Source organism: Chlamydotis macqueenii, chromosome 3 (assembly GCF_036417535.1).
Source record: "Chlamydotis macqueenii isolate bChlMac1 chromosome 3, bChlMac1.mat, whole genome shotgun sequence".
Classification (NCBI taxonomy): domain Eukaryota; kingdom Metazoa; phylum Chordata; class Aves; order Otidiformes; family Otididae; genus Chlamydotis; species Chlamydotis macqueenii.
The window spans coordinates 117,368,394-117,394,838 of NC_141558.1; the positions used below are offsets into that span (position 1 = coordinate 117,368,394).

The 26,445-nt window shown below is 41.6% G+C and overlaps 1 protein-coding gene across 1 annotated transcript in view; it reads right to left on the bottom strand.

Annotated features, from left to right (window-relative positions):
• Positions 1 to 616: 616 nt before the first annotated feature.
• Positions 617 to 26,445, bottom strand: part of LOC147601452 (serine/threonine-protein kinase MARK1-like) — a 36,137-nt gene continuing 10,308 nt past the window's right edge. Inside the window, 14 exon segments of the mRNA XM_086744671.1 lie at positions 617 to 883; positions 886 to 976; positions 3,347 to 3,598; positions 4,405 to 4,566; positions 5,654 to 5,754; positions 8,745 to 8,777; positions 11,879 to 11,997; positions 12,577 to 12,670; positions 16,677 to 16,796; positions 16,886 to 17,122; positions 20,191 to 20,247; positions 21,273 to 21,343; positions 22,339 to 22,404; positions 23,456 to 23,504. Coding sequence (XP_086600797.1) covers positions 617 to 883; positions 886 to 976; positions 3,347 to 3,598; positions 4,405 to 4,566; positions 5,654 to 5,754; positions 8,745 to 8,777; positions 11,879 to 11,997; positions 12,577 to 12,670; positions 16,677 to 16,796; positions 16,886 to 17,122; positions 20,191 to 20,247; positions 21,273 to 21,343; positions 22,339 to 22,404; positions 23,456 to 23,504 — 1,719 coding nt within the window.

The following is a 26,445-nucleotide window of genomic DNA, read 5'->3' on the forward strand; positions in this document are numbered from 1 at the left end:
TCCAGCCAACTCCTTATCCACCGAGTGGTCCGTCCATCAAACCCATGTCTCTCTAGTTTAGAGAGAAGGATGTCGTGCGGGACAGTGTCAAAAGCTTTGCACAAGTCCAGGTGGATGATGTCAGTTGCTCGTCCCTTGTCCACCGATGCCGTCACCCCGTCATAGAAGGCCACCAAATTGGTCAGGCACGATCTGCCCTTGGTGAAGCCATGTTGGCTGTCACCAACCACCTCCTTGCTCTCCATGTGCCTTAGCATGGTTTCCAGGACAATCTGCTCCATGACCTTGCCAGGCACAGAGGTGAGGCTGACCGGCCTGTAGTTACCCGGGTCTTCCTTATTCCCCTTTTTAAAAACTGGGGTTATGTTCCCTCTCTTCCAGTCATTGGGGACCTCACCAGACCGCCACGACTTCTCAAATACGATAGCCGGTGGCTTGGCAACTTCATCCGCCAGTTCCCTCAGGACCCGCGGATGGATCTCATCAGGACCCGTGGACTTGTGCACCTTCAGGTGCATGGGGAGTTTCACAGGCCAATCACATTAGGCGTAACCAGTACATTCAAAGTGTAGATCATGTATGACTCTTCCCTGATCCCAAAACATTTAGGTTCTCTTTACAGCTTAAGCTCGTTTGCTATCTTGGATGCAATGTTCTTAAATGCGATAGAAGTCCCAGATATTCTCTTGAAACGAACTCCATTGAGTGACAGTCGTGGCAGGTTGCAGACTTCCATCTCCCACTGAACAAGGCTGTCTTGTCGTGCATCACCATGAACACAGAAGAGCAAAAACCTCTCTTTTTGTTCATAATCACAGTTATTGGCATCTAACACTTTGCGAATCTCTCTCATCATATCATCTGGGTCCATAGAACTAGTGGTCAGGTCTTCATACTCCACGTGAACCGCAAGGAGTGTGGCTTCGAATCTTTGCTATCCTCCTTCTCTCTGTCTTTTGTGTCCCCAGAAACGCTCCTGGAAGAAGCGACATACAGAACAGTCAAACGTAAAAGCTGTACAGCCAAGAGACAGAAGAGAAATACAGTTCTAGAACAGGGGTTTCTAAGCTGTGACTGACACACCACTAGTTACGCGCAAGCTAATTCCAAGCGTTAGACGGATCCTGTTGGAACAGTTGTGCACCTTCTCCTACACTGATGTGCGCTTCGGTGCAGCGCCCAGTGGTGGCACGCAAGCAAGGCAAGTTTGGAAACCCCTGCTCTAAAACGTTCTGATGACATGTGCAATGGTAACTGCAGCAGACACACGGTACTCCATCCTGCTCCAAAGAAAGTGGAATCTATGAAAAAGCATGACGGAAGCTCTGCTGAGTTCACGATCTGGAGCGTGCCATACACCAACAAAACTGAAGTTGAGGGACACAGTCCTGAAGCAGAAATCCTACTGTAAAAGCAGCAGAGGAAGAAACCCCACCCTGCGATTCACAAGTCTTCAGTTAATATCCTCCCCTCTTTTCCACCTTCCCTCCTTTTGCATTTATGATGCATTTTTGACCCCTCTCTGTGTAAAAAGACCTTAAAATAACATTGTTTAACTGATGAGGGAAAATGTTGTGCTGTACTTTGGTCGTAAATCGCTTGTTTCTCAAACAGTGGAGTACACAGACAGCAGCTTTTTTGCAGAAGTAAGAGGGACATGGAGATGCAAAGTGCGTCTTGATGCAATGACTTGCACAAAATTTCAAGGGACTAGTTTCCAATGAATGTTCTTATTCTGATGCTTCCTTACTGAACAGATTATTTATTCCATTGGAGAAAGCATTCTGAGAAACAGCACTAATTATTTGACAGTAATTCCACAGCCAACTATTTCTGTTCTCGTCCCAGGTACTTAAGATGTCTGATGACTCCCCATCCCTCACTGGGGAAAGGTGCTGTTCTCATTTTGATAGTCTATAAAACTTTTGCTATTCCGAGAGGAGTCAAAACAAGCATCTTTAATTTAACTTTCAGTGTGATCCCCAGAGAACCACATTGATATTAAGAGACAGAGCATGGCAGGGATAAGATCTCAAACGACTCTTAGCCCAAAACAGACACTGTAGGATGACAAGAAGTAAAGGAAGCTAGAGAATGAAAGCAAGAGCTAAAAGCAACTTCACACTTCATGTATTTGAACATTTGATTAATCTCTTTTCCCTTTCCAGGTCAAGAATTCGACAGCTAACAGACTTTGAATTGAAAAGGGCCAATGTAAATAAAATGCATTGTCTGTTATACAATGTATCGTGTTAAGAATGTGCTGCCTTTGTTTTTTTTTTTTTAAATAACGGCTTTCTCTTTTGGAAATCTACACTGACAACACAGTTGACTGACTAACTTTGTTGTAAGTTAATTTGCTCTCTGGTTTTAAAAAAAATAATCTCCCTACAATTATGTAAGTGCTGGAGATACCAATAATAGAGGATCATAGTCCTGCATCCTCAGGTTTCTGAAAAAAGAAAAGCATTCACCTACTTTTTTTTTTTTTTTTCTCCAGGTCATCATAGGAGGTATGACTTAGACACACACTGACACACTAGCAGCTCATCAGGTTCCATCAATTTTATGAGGAACATCACTACATTTCTAGCTTTCTCTCTTCTTTCCCCTTGTAATACCACCTTATGCAATTAATGATACTTTACTTAGGAATTTGCAACTACTAGCTTAATCTAGCTGTGAATTTATCCTAGTTTTTGTTGTTTGGGTTGTCTTTTTTTTTTAAAAAAAAAACAAAACCTCACACAATTGATAGAATTCAGTACATAACAGCATGATTCTGCAAAGAAAATAGAGGTTTCCAAGATACAATTCTGTTGTAAAACTATCAATAATGCAGTATGGACACATTTATACGTAGATTTTATAATTCCCTGAGATCATTTGTTAGTACCTACTCCCTCTAAGCACAGCAATCAAATCATTGTAAATATAGCCCTTGCAACAAACTGCACCCAGTTAAAAAAGTAAAATATTGCTAACTTTAAATAATGACTCACTTTTAAAGTCATCACTTTCAGTATTTAAGTTAATTTGATTTGTAGTTAATTGTAGCACCTTTGTATTTTAGCTGTAAGGCATGAGCAAAAAAAACCCTTTTGAGTAGCGTTCTCTTGCTCCTTTAAGATAAAGAAGCAGAATAGCTGGTCAAACACAATGGTTACAATATACACAGACAAGTAAAACAAGGCAGGTTCTGGAAGGAGCACACACAGGAAGCACCATTCTAACTAAATTTACATTTAACTAGAAATTCTCAATGACTTCCCAATTACGGCCCTAGTTACAGGCTGGGCTTTGGTTGGTTGGTTGGTTTTCCTCTCTTAAAAATCGAGGTACTAACCTGCGAACAAACTTGGAAGTTATCTTGCTTATTATACCGGCTGACATTCCTCTTCTAGCATGTGCAAAAGCACCGGTTTCATGTGATGGTGAGGCGGGCGGTCCATTGTAAGTGGCATCACGCCACTCCCTTAGCTGCTCTCCATGGGAAGTGCTTCGACTTGAACTGCCCCGAGGAAAGCGGGTTCGGTCTGGAGGGGTAGTGCTCATACTGTGAGCGGACGGGGGAGCAGCGGGCGCTCTTTGAGCTGCACTGCTGGGAAAACAGAAGCATAAATACAGAGAAAGACTATGCTAGAAACCCTCCTACATGACAACCATTTCTCAAAGATAGCAAAAGAAACCCTGCTCTTGATTTTTTTTTTTAAAATCTGAATCTGCTACTGATTTGTCTTTATGATTCATAGTTGGAAGTAATCAAGAGATATTTTTATGTAAAATCAAATTATCTCAATATTAAGAGCAGTTTGCAAAGTATACACAGATAATAGGACAAAGGAAAAAAGGTGGGAAAGTCTGTAGTATGATCTGAAAGTGTTCCCAGCCCTCCTCTGGAGAAATAAAACCTTTAACAGACAAGCACTCCAAAAACTTAACAGATATTTCTTAAATAGTAATCATCTGGCACAAATAAATGTATAAAGCTATTTGGGCAGTTAATAGTAAGAGCAGCTCTACTATAGTGCTTTTGGACAGAAATGAGCCTAGCAATCTCCAAAACCAAGAGGTTAACATTTCAGTATTTCATTTGAATTTCTGGTGGTCTATGTTGTATGGGCCTGTCTAAATTTGTTAACATTTTTAACTACTTAAGTTTTCCAGAAGCTTCCAGAGGGAGGCAGTCAAGGAACTTCTTTAACTGTATGCAGGCATGTGTGATGAACAGAATCAGGCCTAAATACTCTGTAATACTCACACTACTTGAGTAAGCTACTGTTCTGAAACAGAATGCAACATGACAGCTTTGAACAGACTACCAACATATTGAAGTATAGAATGAACGGAACAACAAGATTTTAAAAGTGCACAGCATTAAAGGAACAATAATAAAGTTATTACCTTGGTCGGTAACCTTCAGTGCCATCTTTGATGGCTGGCAGTGTAACTTTTATGGGACGACCAGAGGCAGACGTAGACTTTTGATGCCGAGGCCGTGTTGGTACAGCAGAAGCTACTGCAGAGCCTGCAGAAGATGAGCTACTCGCAGGCGTTTCTGTTAGGCTTTTACAGTGGCAGCAAGGCAGGAGGGATGGACAAATGAAAAGGGAAGAGAAGGGTTAGTGTAAAAACCCCTAGTAGACAGGGAAAATGACAACTATTTTTTTCTTTTAGAACACGGGAAGTGCTGTTTAAATAAGCAGAAGACGGAGTGACCAGGCTGCCTTGGTCAGCTAATGTAAAGAATATAGAATTCTGAGAAAATTATGTTCATCCATAAATCAAATCAGCATATATGTTACATTAGGCCTTTTCATTCCTCCCAAGATTAGAGACTTCTATTCAAAGTAATGAAGTATAAAGACATATTATTCAAAGTAGTGAAGAAAGATTACAAAGAGTACGTGGAAACAGTAAAAAGTACTGAAACAGAAATTCACAAGACTGAAATAGACTGATTAAATAGACTCTCAGAATAAGATTTACTGCTTTAGGTAAAAAAAAAATAAAAATCCAGTTTTCAGTACTGCCCATTAAAGCCAATGTTGTATTTTTCAGTCTGGTAAAGGGTTTAACTAACACCAAAGATGAACAAAGAACGTATTTTTCAAAAACGTAATTGTGGCAGTGTTAAATACAACAGTATTTCACAAAACATACTAAACTGAGTGTAATTCTCATCCCATTTACAGGTACCAAGTGGTTTCCAGCACTACTAAAATACTATTATAGGCCAAAACCTGATATCGAAAATGATCGATGAGTGTGAACAATTTCAGCTTTTGGAGTGATTACTAGGAGAAATGAAAAAGAATCAGGCTACACTGCTAAGGCGCTCCACCTGAAGGTCTCCACAGTAGAACTGCCTACTTAGCTGTGAGCACAGTTACTGAACTCGGTGCTGGACGACAACCCAAGCACATTCCATTTTTATGTGATTCCATAAAAAGAGTACAAGGCAGATCTACACATTTAGTTATTAATTTCATCACAAACATAGAAATTGTGGTGGAAGAGAAGACGAAAACCTAGTCAGACTTTATGCATTTCGCACCATGCTTCATAATGGTATTGACTAATTGCACAGCCTGTTTCTTCTATGCTTCCGTTCTTATACCAAAATTAATAAGCCAGAAAATTTGAAGAATACCTGTTGTCCTTCCCATTCTGTATTGCAGAACAGCGATCTGAAGAACGTTCACAAACATCAGTGTTCCTCCTTGTCATTCCACTACCAGAAAATACATTACTCTAGAAGAAAACGAAGACTAAAATTAAATGAAATACTTTATCCTACTGTGTATTATGTTGTACAAAAATGTAAGCATTGGAAGCAAATACAAGTAGAGTTTCAGCCATTGATGTGTATCCTTAATGTCTTCAAATGTACTAGGTTAATCTTGTTGACACAAATCATTTATATCATCAGCTATTTTTTTCCCAAGAGCTCATTCACCATCTCATTACCGTACCGTTGAGAGTATGCTAAAAGTAAACGTAGGAAAGTTTAATTTTTCTGACACTTGCTTTACTAAGTATTATTCTCCAATTCCCACATACTGTGTTACGGAATTCTTTGCCTCTGGGATCAAAGAACAAACTGGCATCCCAGGGAATACATCTATCTGACTGGCTGAAAGGCTTCCCTGTGCAGATGAAGTTGCCAACTAGAGCTCCAGCCATTTTTTCAAGAGAAAAATGAAAAGATTATTGATCTGTGTCACTCAACCCAGAAACTATGATGCAGATAAAATGGCAACTAGGTCTTGCAGCAAGAAATACTGATGGGACTGCCTCCACACAGATGGAGCTGCTGAAGGGAGAGGCTGCAGTGCAGACCTCAGGCTGCAGGAAGCACCTGGACATTTCTCCTGGGGCAGGGACAGGCGGCAGCCCTGCCCGCAGAAAGTTTGCTCAGGTGGAGGAGCTGCAGGAGGCGGTGAGAAGGCTATGTAGCATCAGGGAGGCTGAGAAGGAGTTGGATAGCTGGTTCCAAGCGCAGTCTGCACCAGAACCACAGCCCCTGGCCAAACAGCCAAAAACTCCCCCACCAACACATGCAGAAGGGAGGGGAGCCAATGATACAGCAGAATGGGAGCTTGCAAAGGCAAGGGCCAGCAGGAGGAAGAGACTTCCCCTGAAACCTGTGGTGCCCCTGCAGAATCGCTTCACAGCTCTGAAAACTGAAGAGGAACGACCCAGCGCATCAGGAGAGATGCTGGAGCTGAGCAAGGCAAGCCCGACCCTGCTCCCCACATAACGACCAGTGCAACTAAGAAAAGGCGATGGGGGATAGTAGTGGGTGATTTTTTTCTGAGAGGTACGGAGGCACCCATTTGCCACTCCAACGCGCTCTCTAGAGAGGTGTGCTGCTTACTGGGGGCTCGTATCAGGGATGTTACCAAGAGACTACCAAACCTCATACAGCCCACTGACTGTTATCCGCTGCCGCTGTTTCACGTGGGCACCAGTGATACAGCCAGGAGCAGCCTGAGAACTGTCAAGAAGGATTACAGAGCCCTGGGAGCAATGGTTAAGGACTCTAGGGTGCAGGCTAGACCCCTTGATCCTCCTGGTCAAAAGGAAGGGGCCTGAAAGAGCCAGTCAAATCCAGCAAATCAACAAATGGCTACAGGAATGGTGCCACAGCCAGGGCTTCAGCTACTTAGACCATGGGACTCCCTTTGAGAAACTTGGTCTACTGGGGGCTGATGGGGTCCACCTGACAGAGCATCTTCAGCCAGAGACTTGCCGACTCATTAAGAGGGCTTTGAACTACCATTGCTTGGGGAGAGGAACCACAATCCATCCCACCACTGTCACTATGGCACCAGTGCCAGCAACACGTGCCCAGAACTTGCAGAAGGATCGCAGGTCAGCAGGAGAGCACCTAAAATGCAGCTGAAGGGAATTCCAGCTGCTCCAGCCAGTAAGTTGGCTTCACTGGGGACCCAGCTCAAGTCCCTCTATGCTAATGCACGTAACATGAGGAACAAAGGAGTGTGCACGCCTGCGGGGCTACGACCTTGTTGGCATCACAAAGTCGTGGTGGGATGGCTCCTGTGACTGGAGCACTGCGACGGAGGGATATAGACTCTTTAGGAAGGGCAGGCAGGGGAGATGAGGAGGGGGTGTCACCCTCTATGTCAACAACCAGCTGGAGCGTATGGAGCTCCGCCTGGGGAGGGATGAGGAGCTGACAGAGAGCTTATGGGTCAGGATTCGAAGAAGGGCAGGGACAGGCAACATTACAGTGGAGTTCTGCTACAGGCCACGTGCCCAGGAGGACCGAGAGGATGAGGCCCTCTATAGACAGACAGGAGCAGCCTCACAGTCACAAGCCCTATTTCTCACGGGGGACTTCAACCACCCTGACATCTGTTGGAAGAACAACACAGAAGGGCACAGGCAATCCGGAAGATTCCTGGAATGTGTGGATGACAACTTCCTCCTGCAAGTGACAGAGGAGCCAACGAGGAGAGGTGCTATGCTGGACCTTGCTTTCACCAACAAGAAGGGGCTGGTGGGGAATGTGGAGCTCAAGGGCAGCCTTGGCTGCAGTGACCATGAAATGGTGGAGTTCCAGATCCCTAGGGCAACAAGGAGGGCACGCAGCAAGCTTTCTACCCTGGACTTCAGGAGAGCAGACTTTGGCCTCTTCAGGGATCTGCTGGGCAGAGTACCATGGGATAAAGCCCTGGAGGGAAGAGGGGCCCAAGAAAGCTGGTTAATATTCGAGGATCAGCTCCTCCAAGCTCAGGAGCGATGCATCCCAACAAAGAGGAAGTCGGGCAAAACCACCAGATGGCCTGCATGGATGAACAAGGAGCACCTGGACCAAATGAAAAACAAAAAGGAGGCCTACAGAGGCTGTAAGCAAGGACAGGTAGCCTGGGAAGAATACAGAGAGATTGTCCAAGTGGCCAGGGATCAGGTTAGGAAGGCCTGACAGTCCTAAATGTGGCCAGGGACATCAAGGACAACAGGAAAAGCTTCTTGAGGTATGTCGGGGACAAAAGGAAGACCAGGCAGAATGGGGGCCCTCTCTGGAAGGAAATGGGAGACCTGGTTACCCAGGACATGGAGAAGGCTGAGGTACTCAATGACTTTTTTGTAACAAGGTTACAGCATTGGTGGATAAGGGACGAGCAATGGACATCATCTACCTGGACTTGTGCAATGCATTTGACACCGTCCCACACAATGTCCATGTCTCTAAACTGGAGAGACATGGATTTGACAGACGGACCACTTGATGATAAGGAATTGGCTGGCTGGCTGCACTCAAAGAGTTGTGGTCAACGGCTTGATGTCCAAATAGAGACCAGTGACAAGTGGCATTCCTCAGGGGTCGGTATTGGGATCGACTCTGTTTAACATCTTTGTCGGTGACACGGAGAGTGGCATAGGTGCACCCTCAGCAAGTTCACTGGCAACACCAAGCTGTGTAGTGTGGTCGACATGCTGGAGGGAAGGGATGCCATCCAGAGGGACCTTGGCAAGCCGGAGAGGTGGGCCTGTGCAAATCTCATGACGTTCAACCAGACCGAGTGCAAGGTCCTGCACATGGGTTGGGGCAATCCCAAGCACAAATACAGGCTGGGTAGTGTATGGATCGAGAGCAGCCCTAAGGAGAAGGACTTGGGAGTGCAGGTGGACAAGAAGCTCAACACGAGCCGGCAATGCGTGCTTGCAGCCCAGAAAGCCAGCCGCATCCTGGGCTGCATCAAAAGAAGCGTGGCCAGCAGGTCGAGGGAGGCAATTCTGCCCCTCTACTCTGCTCTTGTGTGACTCCACCTGCAGTACTGCATCCACCTCTGGAGCCCTCAACATAAGAAGGACATGGACCTGTTGGAACGAGTCCAGAGGAGGCCACAAAGATGATTAGAGGGCTGGAACACCTCTCCTATGAGGACAGGCTGAGAGAGTTGGGGCTGTTCAGCCTGGAGAAGAGAATGTGCCAGGGAGACCTTAGAGCAGCCTTACAGTACCTCAAGGGGGCTTATAAGAAAGATGGGGAGAAACTTCAGCAGGGCCGGTTGCCACAGGACAGGGGGTAATGATTTTAAAATAGAAGGAGGCAGATTCAGACTGGACAGAAGGAAGAATTTTTTTACACTGAGGGTGGTGGAACACTGGAACAAGGTTGTCCAGAGAGGTGGTAGATGCTCCATCCCTGGAAACATTCAAGGCCAGGCTGGACGTGGCTCTGAGCAACATGATGTGGTTGGAGACGTCCCTACTCCTTGCAGAGGGGGTGGACTAGATGACCTTTTGTTGTGGTTTTGTTTAGTGAGGGGGGGCGTAAGGTGGTAGCTTTTGTAGCAAACTGCTAGAAGTCGCTCCCCTTTGTTCAGTGGACTCGGCCGGGCCTAGGGCGGACCCGCTGCTGGCCAAGGCCGAGCCGATTGGTAGCAGAATGTTCCGTGACAACGCCTTTGCGATAACGTATTTAAGAAGGGGAAAACAGAAAAAAAAAAAAAAGAGAAGAGAAGATGTGAAGAAGCTGAGTGGGGGCAGAGGCACAGAGGGGGAGGTGCAGGCCTCATGGGCCTTGCAGGCCTCACCCTCTGGCCTCTTGCCAGGTGGCCGACTGGGCCCGACTCTGCCCGGCCCGGCTGCAAGAAGTGGAGAGGAGATGAGCTGGATGATGTGAAGAGATTCTGAGAGGCGTCTGCCAGCCTGTTGTGGAGAACTTTTCTTGTGAGAGGAACGGCTGCAGATGCCAAGGTGAGTTGGAGGGGGAGGAGTAATGCGGCTCCTGGCCAAGATTCCCCTGCAAGCCTGTGGTGACGACCGTGGTGGAGCAGGTTGTCCCCCTGCAGCCCATGGAGGTCCACGGAGGAGCAGAGATCCACTTGGAGCCCATGAAGGACCGCACACCGGGGGAGGTGGATGCCTGAAGGAGGCTGTGACCTGTGGAGGGCCCGCTGGGACAGCCGTTCTGGAGAGACTGAACTCCGTGGAAGAGATGACCCACGCCGGAGCAGTTTCACGAAGGACTGTGGCGTATGCGTGGCACCCCATAACGGAGCAGGGGAGGAATGCGAGGAGTTCTTCCCCTGACCATGAAGCAGCGGCGTAAAACAACGCGTGATGAACTGACCACAACCCCCATTCCCTCTTCCCCCCTGTGCCGCTCGGCAGGGGGGGAAGGTAGTAGAAATAATGTTAAGCTTGGGAAGAGGGAGGGGTGGAGGGAGGTTATCTTGTTCTCTGCCTCATTATCCTGCTGTTTGTAGTTATAAATGAATAGTTTTGCCCGTAACGGTAACTTTAATGATTTTCTCCCTGTGCTTATTTCAAACCTCGAGCCGTTTTTCCTTACATTATCTCCCCCTATTCTCTTGGAGGGTGGGGGGAGTGAGAGAGAGACTGCGTAGTCTGGTCCCGATCGGGGCTGAACTACGACACCTTTAAAGATCCCTTCCAACCCAAACCATTGTATGATTCTGTGATTCTATGACTGACTTTGTGTTACTAATTTCAGTTTGCACACACTTCATAGAATACCTACAATCATTCTGCTCCTCCCCTTACCACGCACAGATTAGCTGCTGAAGACTTGCTTTCAGTATATGACATACAGTGCTCAATTGGGGTGGTAGAGGTTTTCAAAGTGCTAATATTACGTAGCAATGCATGCTGGCAAAAGATTTCAAATACACTACACTTGGGTACTGTAGGACACCATGAACTCTGCAGGATTTACTGTGTGTTTAGGTCTCCCTCGTCTACAGCTTTTTGGCATTATTATCACCCCACAGAGACTCCTGAATAAACTGTTTCAAAGCCATTTTTGCCAGGAAGATTAACAACTGCAGTAATTGTTTTTGAAATCAACTCTCTTAAGCCACACTGATACGAGTGAAGGTGATAAATATGTTTTTAAGAAATCCTGCCTTCTCTAACACCAATATTTCCTCATTGTGTATCCTAAACATGGACACTGCTGCACATGAACTTCCTCAAGGCAAAGTAGATGCTTTCACATTAGGAGAGACAGACTCCTATTTGGAACAAAGATGTCTGAAGCAGTAATAAGATAGCGGTTTACAAAACTACGAATGATATAACAGAAGAACGAGTAAATGAATCATTTCTTAATACAAGAACGAGGTTGTAACTCATAACACCAAGAGGCACACACACAAGGAAACAAGCAGGTTGGTTCCTCTACACCTCACCCCATTTCTGAAGTCCAAAATGAAGTGGTTTCAGAAAGCCAAATAGACGAAATTAATAATTATAAATTACCAATCACAATTTTTCTTTAAAAAAAAGATGTTACAAAACAGTTCATAAAACATCAACAACCAGAATATTCAACCCAGCCAGAGGTAAAGGCCAAAATCAAAGATGTAAATTAGGTAGCACTTACTTCAGGCGGTTTTCTACCTAGAAGCAGATAAGTAGCCATGACTTCATCGTACTTTTTGTTCACTAAAGATTCGTGGGTTTCTTCTCTTGAAAAGCCCATTTTGACCATAATGTCTAGAAGTAAAGAGAGCTAGATACATTAGCAAAATAAGTGCTTGGGTTTATTGGCAACTGAAGAACAGCAAACAGAGAAAAAAATCCTTAGAATGTAACGGGTAACTAGGATTCAACTCAACCAGCATCATCTTTGCTGTGCAGATCAAAAAGCCTACAACTCCCCTCTTTCATTGCTATTTTCTTCTTGAAAACTCTCAACTATGTTATTCAACATAGTTCAACGTGATTCAACAAACAAGTAAAACACTGGCAAACAGAAACTAGGGCCAACGGAGTATCTTTCTCTGACCATGGTGGATAAAAATTGTTGCCCTCACAACAAAATCTGTTTCCTTCTGCCTGTTGAATTCTGTAATCTTATTTGTCTCTTGCTGTGCTTGTAGACTCATGTCAGCTCAGTCAAGTCACAACAGTAGTTATAAGGACAGCACTGTAATGAAATTTCTCATTTAAATAAAAATAAAACATTTTACTTGTACGATGAGACTGTATCTCCAATTCAGTAAGAGTTTCGTTTGACTTACAAGATAAAATTGCCTGCATATATCAGCTGCAACATCCTTGTAAAAGTCTTACCTATTGTCTTAGTGTCAATAAAATCTGGTTCAGGCTCAGGCTTTAGTTCTTCTTCTTCATGGCCAACATTCATCCACCGATCCTTCATAATTTGCTAAGAAAAGAAAGGAGCTTTAGGTCAATATGCCATTTACCATACCCAATTAAATCTGTGCTAGCAGGTCAGAGGAAAAACAACTTCAAAATTCATAATAATCTGAATGCTGCTCTTTCCCTCACACCTTTTCACCCCCTCACATCTTATAGTTTCTTCTTTTATCTTTCACGTCCTTTTCTTTACATCAGTTCGTCCTCCCCTAGTAGTCACCCTTGCCCAAAATATCAGAAGAACTACTGAGAGAAAAAGCCTGCAGGTCCAAACACAAGAATCTTTCATTTTGTACCCTTCACTTCCATTCCCTCTTAATCTTATCTTGCCGAGTGCCTGACACTCATGCCCTTACCTTGGTTAAGATCTCTAGATATTTCTGCAACACCAACTCTATCACAATAAATAACTCCTCCAAATAATAACAAAGGAAGTGTTTAGAAACTAAGGAATATTTCAGGAGCGTGCTGATGCTTCTTACAGTCATTTGTTACAAGATCGTGATGCCAACTGGTCATTTTTTCCTATGGATCTTCTCACTGCCCTTGACCTAAATATGTTCACAGCTTGGCTGGAGGGAGAAATGCTTCTTAACTCTCTCTGTGCCATGCAGATATTTACTTTAACAATTTCTCCTGCATTTCTTGGAAAATTTCCTTCTGCTGTAGCCTGGATCTTTTATATCCCTGGAAGACTGATCAGCTGGAATCCCTAACCACCACCACCACAATTGCTCCTTAAGGGCATATTTATTTAGTTATTTATTTATTTTTAAACAGCTAAAATAATTTTCCCTCCTACAGTAACAGGCACACATGCCTCTTTAGGGACAGATGCTAATATTGCTCACTAGGTTGACAGAAGAGCAAAACAAGTGCCAGCAAGTCACGTTTCCCACAGGCTACAAAGATGCCTCGCAAACACTGAATTCAGTTATTTCTCACAAAGAGCAAAAGACTCAATTTTCCATTGATATAACCAAGTTCTTTGTAGGTAGTGCTGCTGCCAAATTACAGATCCAAATAGCTGTATCCTTCAAAGAACAATACAGAACTTTGTACTTGGGCCAGTTAACATTTTGCTGACAATAAGACTTAAAGATTTGTTCAAAATTCTATCACAGAACCGATTTTTTGGCATTTGAGGGGGAAAACGGGGAAGAGATTGTGAACATGTATTGCTATATGCAATATCTGCAATTCCAATTAAAAAAATACTGTTCATTAAATCTGAAGTTTAAGCACGATGAGGTGTTTGGATGACAGGAATCACACTGCTCAAATCTTTTCTCCCTTTCTTGATCCTTCTTGAATTAATATGCAAACCCAAGAATTCCCACTTAGGGTTTTTCATGCCTCTTCAGTAGGTGGATCTATAGTTCCATGTAATCTGCTCTGGGTATCCATCCGTTCAATACCTGAACTTTTGCTGCTTCTGTTTTTAAATACATGATCTCATAGGCGTACTGAGTTATTGCACAACTCTTAAACAGGCTCTTACAGTCAAGCATTTTGAAGTGACACAAATGATCCAGTTCCAGGATCAATATTACATCTGTGTAAGTTCAGCTGCGCTTCCAGTCAGCTGATTAAAGAGCAGCAGCCTCGGTCAGGATATTTAACGATCTGACCCAAACTGTGTTTCTTAAAAGTCAGCCCACTAGATATTGATGAGGTTTCCCACAATTTTCATGAAAACTATCTGATAAAAATCTGTCCTGGCTCAAGACCTATCTGTCTCAAAATTATTTGCTTTATTACTCTTTGTAAGCATAAATCTGCTCTGTGGCAATTTCACACAGTGTTGCTTTGCAAAGAATTGAAAACTGGGGGGTGGAGGAGGAATTTGTTGAAATTGCGATAGTTAAGAGAAATCCACAGAATTTCTGACAACGCATTTTTCCCATCTCTTCCTGCAAAGATTCACTGTTTTACAAAAACATTCTCTTGCTCCTAAAATGTTTTCTCTCTGCTGCAACCATGAAAAAGTCTAGACAAACCATTTTAATAAAAATTTGCCTGGTCCTTACCAGAGGAAGAGTGCTCAGCCTAACCCATACGGTGCTGACCAACATGCTATTGGATGGTCTCGGAAAAACATGCATGGGAACTGAGCGGGCGTATGGCTGGTACTCAGCAAATAATTAAAAGACAAAGCACAAAAAAAAATAAATCCTCCCCACCTAAGATGACATTGTCCTTCCACTTTTAGAAACTTCTAATAAATATATACGTTCATTCCAAATATGTATTTTTAGAAGTGCTCAGACTGAGGAAATATTAATTTATTTCCAAACCATGTACCATAGTTTTCTAATTCAACAAACGTGATTTCAGGAGCATTCATTTCTGAAAGTTTGTGATGTCTCTCTCCCTCAGATTAGCATGGTGATCAGTGCCTGTTACCATCAGTATTTTGGTACTGGCTCAAGACCTGCCGTCACATATAACATCTACTTGCTCTCTTCCACAGAATCTGACAACTATGCCGTTCCCATGAGGCTGCTATCCAACACTTCTCTCCAGGGACAGGAAGGACTTTTGGAAGAACTAGGTAACACTACAATATCTAGAATAAAAGTGAAATTGGATCTGAAGAGAAACTGCTGAAAACCCAGAGGAAAGTTCAATAAAAGGAAAATGGATTTTCCTAAACACGATAAAGGAAAAAAAGCAATCTTTCACCATCTTCGAGTGACTATGCTCTTATTATGTCTCCTGGACAGTCATAAATACAAGATAATGAATATCAAGTAATTAATGTAAAGTAGAAGCCACCATTCACTACTCTCTTCAGCACAGATCTTATTCAAGTTAGAACTATTGATAACAAGTCACAAACCAGCATCAGCCTGAAATAAGTTGCATCCAGACAGAGCTCAGTAAATGCATGCTTCCGCACACAGCTAGCATCCATGCCAGGAAGCATAAGTCATGTCCCTACAAATAAAAAGCTGCTTAAATGGGATGTATTCTCTGCAACACTATCCACTGCTGCACAAGTATGCATAGGAAGATGAAACAAAAGTCACTGGTGATTAACTCATGCAAATACTATTTGAAACCCATTCTATTTATCTTCTGCTCTACTTTCATCTCTATGGTAAGTAGATGCTATTTTTAAAAGCCTCTCTTTGTTACAGAACTCACAAAATAGAACAGAGCAGCATTTAGAGTGAACTCTACACCAAGTGTGCTGAGTATCAGCTCCAGAGTTATCCAGCAAGTACGTGCCAATACAGCAATCCTGAACAAAACAGCCCCTTAAAAACACTGAACCTTTTAGACACCTTACAAGTTATGCACAGATATTCTTTGCATCCCATGAAAAGAAACCCTAATTTACTAACACCAACAACAAAATCATAACTCAGTAGAAATCCTCAAAACAGATTTCAGCTGAGGTATTATTACGTAGGTTAATTTTCCAGCTATTCAGAAACAGAAAGGGGGGGAAGAAAAGACTGAACAGCAATAACTAGTAATTATTAATTTCTCATTCAAAGAGTTCTTGGTGTTTATCTGCATTATGGCATTAAAACAAACAAAAAACCCACATAGCTTTCTATCACAGTTGTGATTCTTTTATCTATCCTTTTTAAGAAGTCATGTGGGAAGTGGGAAGTCAAGTCAAAAATGCTTGTGGGACTTCCTGCTGCTGGTTTTGTTTTTAAAAAAAAAACTCCAAGCAGAAGCTATTTACAATCTTGTCCTGCTTTCTACACATTTTGAACTAGCTCCATCATCTGACCGAAACAAGTGGGAGCAGTTTGCACTTTGAAATGCTCCTAAAATGACAGTCTTTGGTCAGCTGCAATTAAGGTTAGACTTCCCTTTATTAACACTTTCTATTTGCAAGCTGCACTGTTTCTTGGACATTTCCTCATTATTTTATTTTAACCAAAACCAGAAAGAAAGTACCTATCGTGAAAAATAAAGACATTTTAAGCAATTATTGTATTTTGTCCTGTCTTAATCTGAAAATTCGTTCATTCCAAGATGAAATTGCTTACCTCCAAGCTGCCTCGTTTTGTTGGATTTAGTACTAGTAGCTTCTTAAGTAGATTTTCACAGTCTGTGGACATATAGAATGGAATGTGGTACTTGCCCCTCAGTACTTGCTCCCTCAGTTCCTTTAAAAGAAAGTTTTAAAAGGTAAATGCACTAATGACGTACAAGATTTAAAGAAATTAAAAGCCAAGCTTTCATATTTTAACTGTACCTGTAGACTCTGACTATGAAATGGCAATGATCCGCTTACTAGTTCATACAAAATCACCCCAAGGCTCCACACATCCACTTCAGGACCATTGTATTTCTTTCCTTGGAAAATTTCAGGAGCAGCATAAGATGGGCTTCCGCAAAACATGTCCAGTTTATTGCCGACTGTAAATTCCTCGCTAAGTCCGAAGTCTGCAATTTTAATGTTCATGTCTGCATCAAGTAGAAGGTTTTCTGGCTAAGAAAAAAATAAAAGAGGAAAAGGACAATGTAAAACAATAAATTTATGTAAAAAATAAAAAAAATTTAAAAACCCCAATGTAAACATAAATCTAATCCCAGACATCATCTACCATTTTGGTGGGCTAGCGTTAGAAGGGACTGACGACTTTAAAAGAAGATCTCTTCTGCTTACAAGATGAAAAGCTGCAAGCTATGTGCTATATGTTAGCATTCTGTAACAAAAGATTATCTCCCTAGTGTTTGCTTGAGCAAAAAACACCACCAAGGTGTTTAACATTCAAGTATTGCATTATGTATGGAGAAAATGCATGTATTATACACCTAAGAATATTAATGCCTGTGCAGCAATCATCCTGTGAATATAATGCATCACATATGCACAGATGCAAGTATTCAGTTACGTGGAGAGTCAGTAAACAATATCTTATCTTGTATTACAGGGAGGTCAGAAGATTAAAAGAGCGAGGCTAGAGAAATATGAATAAATTACTAAAAAAAAATAAAGTGCATTTCTCAAAATGGAAGGATGTTGTGCAAGGAGTGCAGCAGAACTTGGCAATGTTTACTCGTCTAACTGGGTGCTGGCTCCTGGTCTGCATATCAGCAACACAGGAGCAGCACTGAGCAGTGCAGGAATCATTCCGTTTCCACAGGAGGACAGGCATTAGCCAGAGCAATGATTCACATAATTGCCAAACATCATTTTTACAGCAAACATGGACATCTCTCCTTGGATGCTGTGCTCAGAATTGAGCCCCCCCAAAAAAACCAAAACAGCCTTAGTTCAGGATCAGAGAGGCAGCAATGAATTTCTTAGCTGCTTTGATTAAAAGGATAAACATGATTTTGTTTGTGTGTGTTTGTTGGTTTTGTTTTTAATAATTTCGCTGGCACTCAGTAAACAGAACAGGAGACAATGAACTAGCAGTAGATCAAGCCAATAGCTGTGCAACAGAATTTAGCCTTTATCAGGAGTAAAATACAGGCCATTTTCACAAACTAACTATCCTGGAAAACACTTTATTTTCCAAATTCATGACCTGTAATCTCAGCTGGTTCCAGCTGATGTGCCTGCAGACAGACGCACAGAGATATCTTCCAGATTTGACAGCCTTCTACATCACTGCACAAAGACTTCCTTTTCCTTGTGGTGAAAACATTACTGTCAGGGCAGCTGCTCTGCGATTACAATAGTCTAACTAGTTCAACCGTACTCTGCTACCCAAGCACCCCATGCTTTTAGGTTCCTTAACTTCAAGCAGAAACACCACACCCCTCTTTTTAATATGCCAGACAGAAAGACTATGCTCTTGTTGGTTACACGTTCGGAGCAAAAAGTATTAAGAGTCCCTGAAAAGGTAAGATAAGTTTTGTGCATCGCAGGATGAGCAACGTTGGAATTGGTTATAGCCCTTTCTACGCAAGCTGTTCATAATAACAGAAAATTAAAAGGAGGCCGTTTAAGTAAGTTGCTTCTTTCTTCTCTGCAGCTCCATGAGAAGAGTTTTAAGTGAGACAGAGATGACACATAACGTTTGGAAAGAGAAGAAGGGAGAACATTGCCTCAGAGCCATAATGTTTGGCCCTTTTTTCTTTGGGGAATGTATTTTTCACTGACTAGGCTGACTGGCTCTCAATCACACCTAACGCTGAACTTTTCAAATGAGTCTAGCACAACTCCTTCCAAAAGAAGATGGAGAGAGAAAAGCAAACAAGTTATTTTGGAGCTTGCCTGCCTGTCTTGCAAATAGGACGGAGATCAGCAGCAGAGTACTTGTGACAGATGGTAAAAGGCATCCCGTGCAAACACTGCAAAGCAGTTCTGGATAGCCATTTGAGCCATGCAGTGAGCTGTATGTGCGCTAAGGAACTAGGAAATGAATGAGTGGTGGTGACTGTAATGGGCTCTGGGACAAAGAGCAAGATGCAGGCTGCTGAAGAACTGCAGGGGTTCGTGCAGCGAGACTCAGTAATATAGCTGGGCTGAGCAAGCCAGTGCCAGCTAAGCACAAGAAGGTGGGTGGCTCCCTACTCCCAGCCAAGTACAGGGCAAAGACAACCTGTGAACACAGCTTGTCCAGCAAAGCCAATAGGTCCCTAGGTGCAGCCTTCTGGAAAGCTCAACAACAGTGGCTGCAGTAAGCTCCAGGGAGCTTGACAAAACATTCATGGGCTCCAAACCACCCCAAAAGACGGGGAGGAATTTTTTTTTAGTCAAGATTTCAATGAGATCCAGCCCTTTCCTTCCTTGCATTCTGACTTCAGAGTGCTGGCCAGGCACCTCCATCATCAGAAGAGAATGGTCCCGGGGCAGGGAGGACTCAGCAGAAAAGCATGTATTATCCAGCACCACATGCACATGCAGGACCTGGCAGATCGACCGGTATTAGGGAACAGATTTGAAAGAAAGAGGCTGAGAGCATGCTGCAGTGTATTATAAGAAAGTTAAGACAAAAGATACTGGTTAAAAAAGAGCCCTTAGGAATTATTCAGCCTTCAGCTTTTCACGAGTATTTAGGTAGATTAGTAACCTACACCAATGTTTTCCTTGTAAACGTACAAAGACATCAGCAGCCAGAGCACAAGCCAACTTTTAAGCGGGTGAAGATCTTGTGTCCAAGTCCTATGATACCTAAACGTGGCGTGAAGACAACTTCAGACCGAAGGCTTAGGTTGTACCTGCAATTGCTGAACTCTTTAACAGGGTTTGGTATGTTTAGATAGATAGATTACTAGCAAGCATCAAAACAAGGAATTCAGACTAATTTCTGCTCACCTTCGATTTATTTTTCTGCCTGAATTAATCACAGTATAAACCAGAAGTTCAAATGGATTAAAAACCCAACATATTTCTTATGAAACTAACACATGTTCTATTCTTGTCTCTTCCTTGTTCCAACAGACAAGCTCCATTATTATTGCGCTTCAGAAAACTGAGAATAAAATACAAGTGATAGTTCCCTCATTCACGTGTTTGAGGCATTCAGAGACAGTGACAAGGACAAGTATATAGAATTAAGTCTATACTGTCAACAGCAAAATTAAAAATAAGTAACAGCCTACCTTAAGATCCCGATGAACTATGCATTTCTGATGACAGTACTGCACAGCAGATACAATCTGAAACAGCAAGGTGACCAGATAAATATTTCATTTCAAATCTCAGTATAAGTTTTTGTATATAATTTAGTAATTTGGACTCCTGATATGATTCAGTAGAACATAATAAATTAATAAATAAAGCTTTCATTCTAGAAAATATTAATCTAGGTTTCATTCAAGCTCAAATACTAAAACTAAAAAGTCTCTAAAAGCAGCTCATTTTCTTACTAAAACAGTTTTAAAAAATATTTCTCAAGGTAACAGGCAAAACATCTCTTTTAAAGGCAGATCGCTATGTAATAGAACTATTGCTACAGTTATAGCAACAACTGTAAAAGGAAATGATTCCACCCCCCAAGCCAAGAGCCGGGTGTACCATCCCAGATTTTATCTTCTGAAATACTTGCAGCATACCTCTGCAATTCATCCCTCACATAATAGTTCATTCAACATTTTCATATACATCTTTCACATATGTAGAACAAAAACCAAGTCCGAAACAGCAAGTTAAAAGCAGTTTCTTTACATGTTACTTACATACATTCATTCTGAAAAATACCAAATTTGGTTTATTTATCTAATTAAAGCTTTTCACAAAATAATCACTAAAAATAGATTAAGAAAAAGATTAAGATGAGAAGGTTTGCAATAAGAATATAAAAACCTGTCCCAGAATACCCTTCAGACAAAACAGTGTGACATGACACTGCAATGCATGCCATCATACCAACATCTCTAGACAGAACATCTGTTAAATTCTAAAATATTCAGAAAAGGATTAAAATCTCAAGTGAGTCACAATAAAAAATGTAGCTCTTAGGAACATCCACTAAAAAAAGAATGTAAAACAGTCTTACTATTTTTAGATAGGATGTAGGAAGCAGATAGTTTTCTCTTCAGGGATTTTTTCCACTGTATCCCTAATAAACATTATCACAACAACGAATATTTTTTTTTAAAGTAAAGGAAGTATCTTCACACTCATGTCTATCTGAAAACACCATAAATAGAAACAAAAGAAAGAGTGAATGTTCATTTCATACCTGCCTGAATTTTGCACGAGCCTCTTTCTCTTTCACTCTTCCATGTGCAACGAGGTAGTCAAATAATGGTCCTGGCCACGACAAGGACAAAACATCACTCTTATTGCCCAGGTTTTATTTTTGACTGTCATGCACAATTACATAATGTTTGAGAACAACACCCCCCACCCCCCACCTGGAAGGGAAAGGAAATACAAGTAGTCAGGAAAAATTCCCTTTTACTGTTTGCATTGGAGTTCATTTTTAGACATGTAATAGTCAAGAAATACAAAACTTGTACCCTTCATACAAAGGCTTCTTCATTTTCAAAAATAAATTTACTTAAAATGTTGTGAAATAAACAAAAAAAATTACTTCAGTCGTAAAAAAACATTCATATTGCATAGAAGACACACCGGGAAACACGTAACTACTTATGTACCAGGTTTGTTTCGCGCATCTCTAGTGGCTTCACTTAACAGTATCTGTATTAGTTCTGTTTTTCCCTTCTTGTTCTCTTTCTAATAAAGCTGCCTTTCAGATCCTCGCCTTTGCACTGTCTGACAAGCAGCCTTTCCTAGCTGTCACTAGCCCTGTGCTGGAATCTCTTCCCACAAACATTTCCTATTCAGATGCTAAGCAGTTTCTCAAGCAGGCACCCACTCTCCTTCTCACTCTTAGGATCCTGCTGGTCCCTTTTCCCGTGTTCCTTATTCCCATCCCCTGGACCTGCCTCCCTAAGTGCTTTGGCCCACATCCTCAAGATAAAATGAGGCACCAGTGCTTGCCTAAATAGAGCAGATAAATACTGAGTCAAGCTGTTACAGAATCAGCACCAGATTATCTCCTGATATTCCAGCAGAAACCTCAAATCAGTAACTACCCTTAAGCACAAACCTAAGCGGTTTCTCTACAGAATGTGATGCAAGCAAGAAAGTCTGCCCTGGGAGGTCCGTTAGGACTGTTGTGAAGGCCAGATTGGAATAATCCGTGAACCATAAAATCCTTGAATCGTTCCTAGGCATGGAACCTGCATGGCTTTCCGTATTTCAGTTTATCCTTAAAGCAGAATTGAGAATCCACTTACCCCCACTGGCATATTCCATTACCAAATACAATGTCTTTTCAGTTTCAATAACTTCAAATAATTTTACTGCAAGAAAAATGAATGAGAGAGAGATTGCAGCAGGTTAGCATTCTTTTGAAGGGAAAAAAAAGCAAAAATAATTTCTAAATCACAGTCGATAATAAAGCACATTAATTCACAATTTCCTCAGAAGTTGATGCACACTGTACAAACAAGTTCATGCTGAAATTAGTGTTTAATTTGACACAGACATCTTTAAGATCATACAAACCTTCCCTGTTTCACTACTAAACTGCTCCCGGTCGGAAATTTGAGATTCCAACCCACTAAAAACCGAGTGGATACCAGAAACATTGTCTCTGAAAGACTTTCCTCAGATTGTAATAGTAACCACTCATTTAAAACAAACACACCCCCACCACCACCCCCAAGAAAACAAAAACCAGCAGAAGCTAAGAATGCTGGAAAGGCAACAAACAGGTCAAGGGATGAGAAGGGAGTGCCTAGCATCTAATAACTTGTACACCTCATCCATACCTCGTGTGCAACAAGCCCTCTGGCCGATTCAGGACCATAAACTGTCTCTGGAACAAGACTGTCCAGCCCTCCTCAGCCAGAAGAATTGTCATCACAAAGTAGGGCCCTGAAGCTGTGGGGGAGGTGAAAGAACTAAAGCAGAAAGGGAAAATGACATCCTTTGTAATTCTAATTTTCTGGAAATATCAGTCAGCAGGAGTCTTTCCTAGACTGAACTAATGGGCTTGCTAGACTTTCACCTAGGAAACTCATGCTTTTTGGCCTCAAGAGCAATTTCAATGGAAGAGGCAAGTTGGGACCCCCAACAGATCGGAGCGCTCAGCATCTCCTACTTTGTGTTAAGGCTTTCTTGGACCGAGCAGTTTATCTCCTCAGAGGAAAACTCTCATTTCAAGTAGAGTCAATAAAGGAGGTGAGACAATGAAGCATTTACTGAATGTTCTCTCTCCTATTATCTCAAAAAAGTTTAATGAACAAAAGCATAGCAGTAAAGTACACTCAAATAAAGCTAAAGACAGCAAAATGTAAACAGTATAATAAAAAAAAAAAAAAGAAGTTTGCAGAAATGCAGGGCTCCTACCAATATTGGGATGATTCAGTGTCTTCATTATTCTTACTTCTCGAACCAACTGTCAAGGAAGCAAGACAATTTTCTTAGAGTGCGTTTATTAGGCAAGATATCCAATTTTAGATGGCAAAAAGCGGCAGCATAAGCCACAGAAAATAGCATTAGCATAAACTATAGATAAATAGAGTACAGTAAATTCCAGAAAATATACGCCTCACAGATTGTATAAAAATAACCACTACCGACTACATATCAAAACCAGACTAATTTTTAAGCTTTATACAAACAGACACAGAGACGTTTTACAGCCCTTTCTGGAGTTTCATATTGACCAAAACCAGCAGATTGTTCACACAAGTTTTTGTTATCGCTTTGCTCTGGTTTCTTTGGTGCTGGCAAGCTCATCTAACTACCCTGAAAACAAACAGAACTGTGGGTGCAAATACAAGGTGTAGTACCACAGAAAGTGGAACACACAGATGTTAAAATGGAATTAGACACAAGGAGTCCTGACATCCCCCAGTCCTGCCGCTCCACAGAGGGGAAGCAGGTCAGTTTGCTGTTTGTGACCCAGTGTAAAATTTGGGAGCTGTGAGAAAAGTGATGTCTGCTCTCCCCGCAGCAAGGTCTGAAGGTTTATGATTGATTAAAGTCTACTCTACGATCCTGAGTCACACGATTAAAAACAACTGGACAAACTTATAGCACTAAGTGCACATCCTTAAGACAATGGTGCGTTTACCGGTTTTTTTTTAAATCAGAAACAAGAGATCTCCACTCTGAAATGTCTAGCGTTCATGGGTTTATTGATTAAGTGTACGAGGCAAAGCAAGACGAACGTAGGGGCTCAAAGGGAAGAAGGCAAAGGAAAGGAATCCAAAATGACTACATAGTTCTGTTAGTCTGCTTCAGGCTGTCAAGACTAATAAGCTTGCCCTGTTTCACTTCAAGTGAACAGCATCTCCCCCTTGTCAAATCTATTTACTTTAGTCCCGTATTGGGCTGAATTAGGATGCTGAAGTGAAGGAAGAAAAGCTCACTGGCTTCAACGTAATGCTTAGACACTTCGGAAACATCTTAGCGCTACCATCCTCCTTATAGAGAATCTTGGCTCAATGCAGAAGTGCATTGTTGCTGTTACGCTTGTCCGATGTCTCAGAGGACATCTCTCCCTCCATTTTCAAAATTAGTCCCGTTTGTTCAGGTACTGCCTTTGCAAGAGGGCACAACTATGCAAGCCAGAGACCAAACACCTCCTGAAAGAGTAGCACTTTACTTTTTCTTTTATGATGGCTGAGGCTACAAGAGAACAGAAATTAAAATTATTTTGCTTAGACAACACTGATTTTTTTTTTACTCCGTTTGTGCAATTTAGTCATAACATTTCTAAAATTCTGCATTTATTCTGCAAGTTAAAATTACAGAGCAACATCTTTTTGAAATTCAGCTTTTGATCAAGTCACATTACTGCAGTTCTGTATTTACGTTATTTAAGTATTTCAAGCTAGTTACTATCCACTTGCCTTAAAATTGCCATTCAAACAATTTCAGAAGGAAGCAAAGACTATAAAAGCATTTCTCTGAGAAATCATGACCAGTGTGATGCAGTTTGCTTGTGTTCAAGATGTAACACATGGGTATGAAATACTATGCACTAGAATTAGCTTCATAAGGAAACAAGAACATTTGCTAAAGTCAGTTACTCCTATGAAAAAAAATCATACCAGGCTGTTATTTTTGCCTTTTTTTTGGTTTGGTTGGTTTGTTTGTTTTTTGAAGTATTCGAATTTGTTGCACAAGAAAGTTTCTCAGCTAGATCAGTATCAGTTAGTCAGAAGCTAACAAAGCTAAACCAATAGATGGTACAGCTTCAGAAGAACTTCTAAGCAGCTATGTGGAAATTTGCAATTCCTGCCAGAAGATTGGAAAGATATTTCATAACTTAACAGTATTAATGCTGGTGCAAAAGTTACAGCAATGAACGCATGTCTTCATAAGCAGGATTAAAACACTAGACTTCTAGATTTCAAATTATTTCCTTTATAGAAAAAAAAATCATTACGAAACACAATTTTACATGTAATGTGAAGCACATAGATATTGTTAAAAAAAATTTGCATTATTCTATTCAATATTCTCACAGGATTTAGGAGTTTACTAATTGGTTTAAGAGTCAAATTGATTTCACAGTGACATGACATTTTGTTCCACATGTCATTTTTTCTTCTATAAAGGAAAAAGCCGATTAGGAAACAGAAAAGTCTATTTTCCTCCAGACAGAACATTACTGACCTCCAGCCTGATGCAGATACTTTGTTACATGAAATAAACATTTACTTGATGGGGTTCTGAAGAGAAGATACCAGGAAGACACAAAGTATGGGCTTAGGTTTATTCCATACGGATGCCAATAAAGAGTTTTAAATCATCTTGTATTCTATATCCTGATAAATAGATATTTTTCAGAAAACTGAAGCATATGTTCTCATCTACAAGCAGGTACACAGTCCTGGTAGTCACCATGAGTGTATCAAGAGGAAGTAGTTAGTTTCAATCTTTTGAAAGCAAGCAGCTATTCTAAGGCAAATTCTAAATGAACCGAAAGTCACAAGATGAATCTGGCTATTTTCTTACTGGCTAGTGGCTCTGAGATGCCCTTCTTGCTTGTTTGGGGATTTTTAATCAAAGGCACTTTTAATGTTGGTTGAAATGTGATTGCATGCTTAGAGCAAGAACTGGACATGACGGAAGCAGCTTCGGTGATGCTCATCCACACAAATCATGTTAAGCTGACTGGAAGCTGGCTATTTTATTTTACAGAAGCGATGGTGTCAGCCTTCTTACTAACACATGAAAACAGAGAAAGAGAGAAATCTGCAGAGTAAGAATTGAAAGAATCGTTGAAATCTTGGAATCTACCTGCAGATACTTGCTGACTAAATTGCTTGCTCAGAAAAATATTAAGAATCCCTAAGTGATTGTATTCCATGCAAAACTCCCTC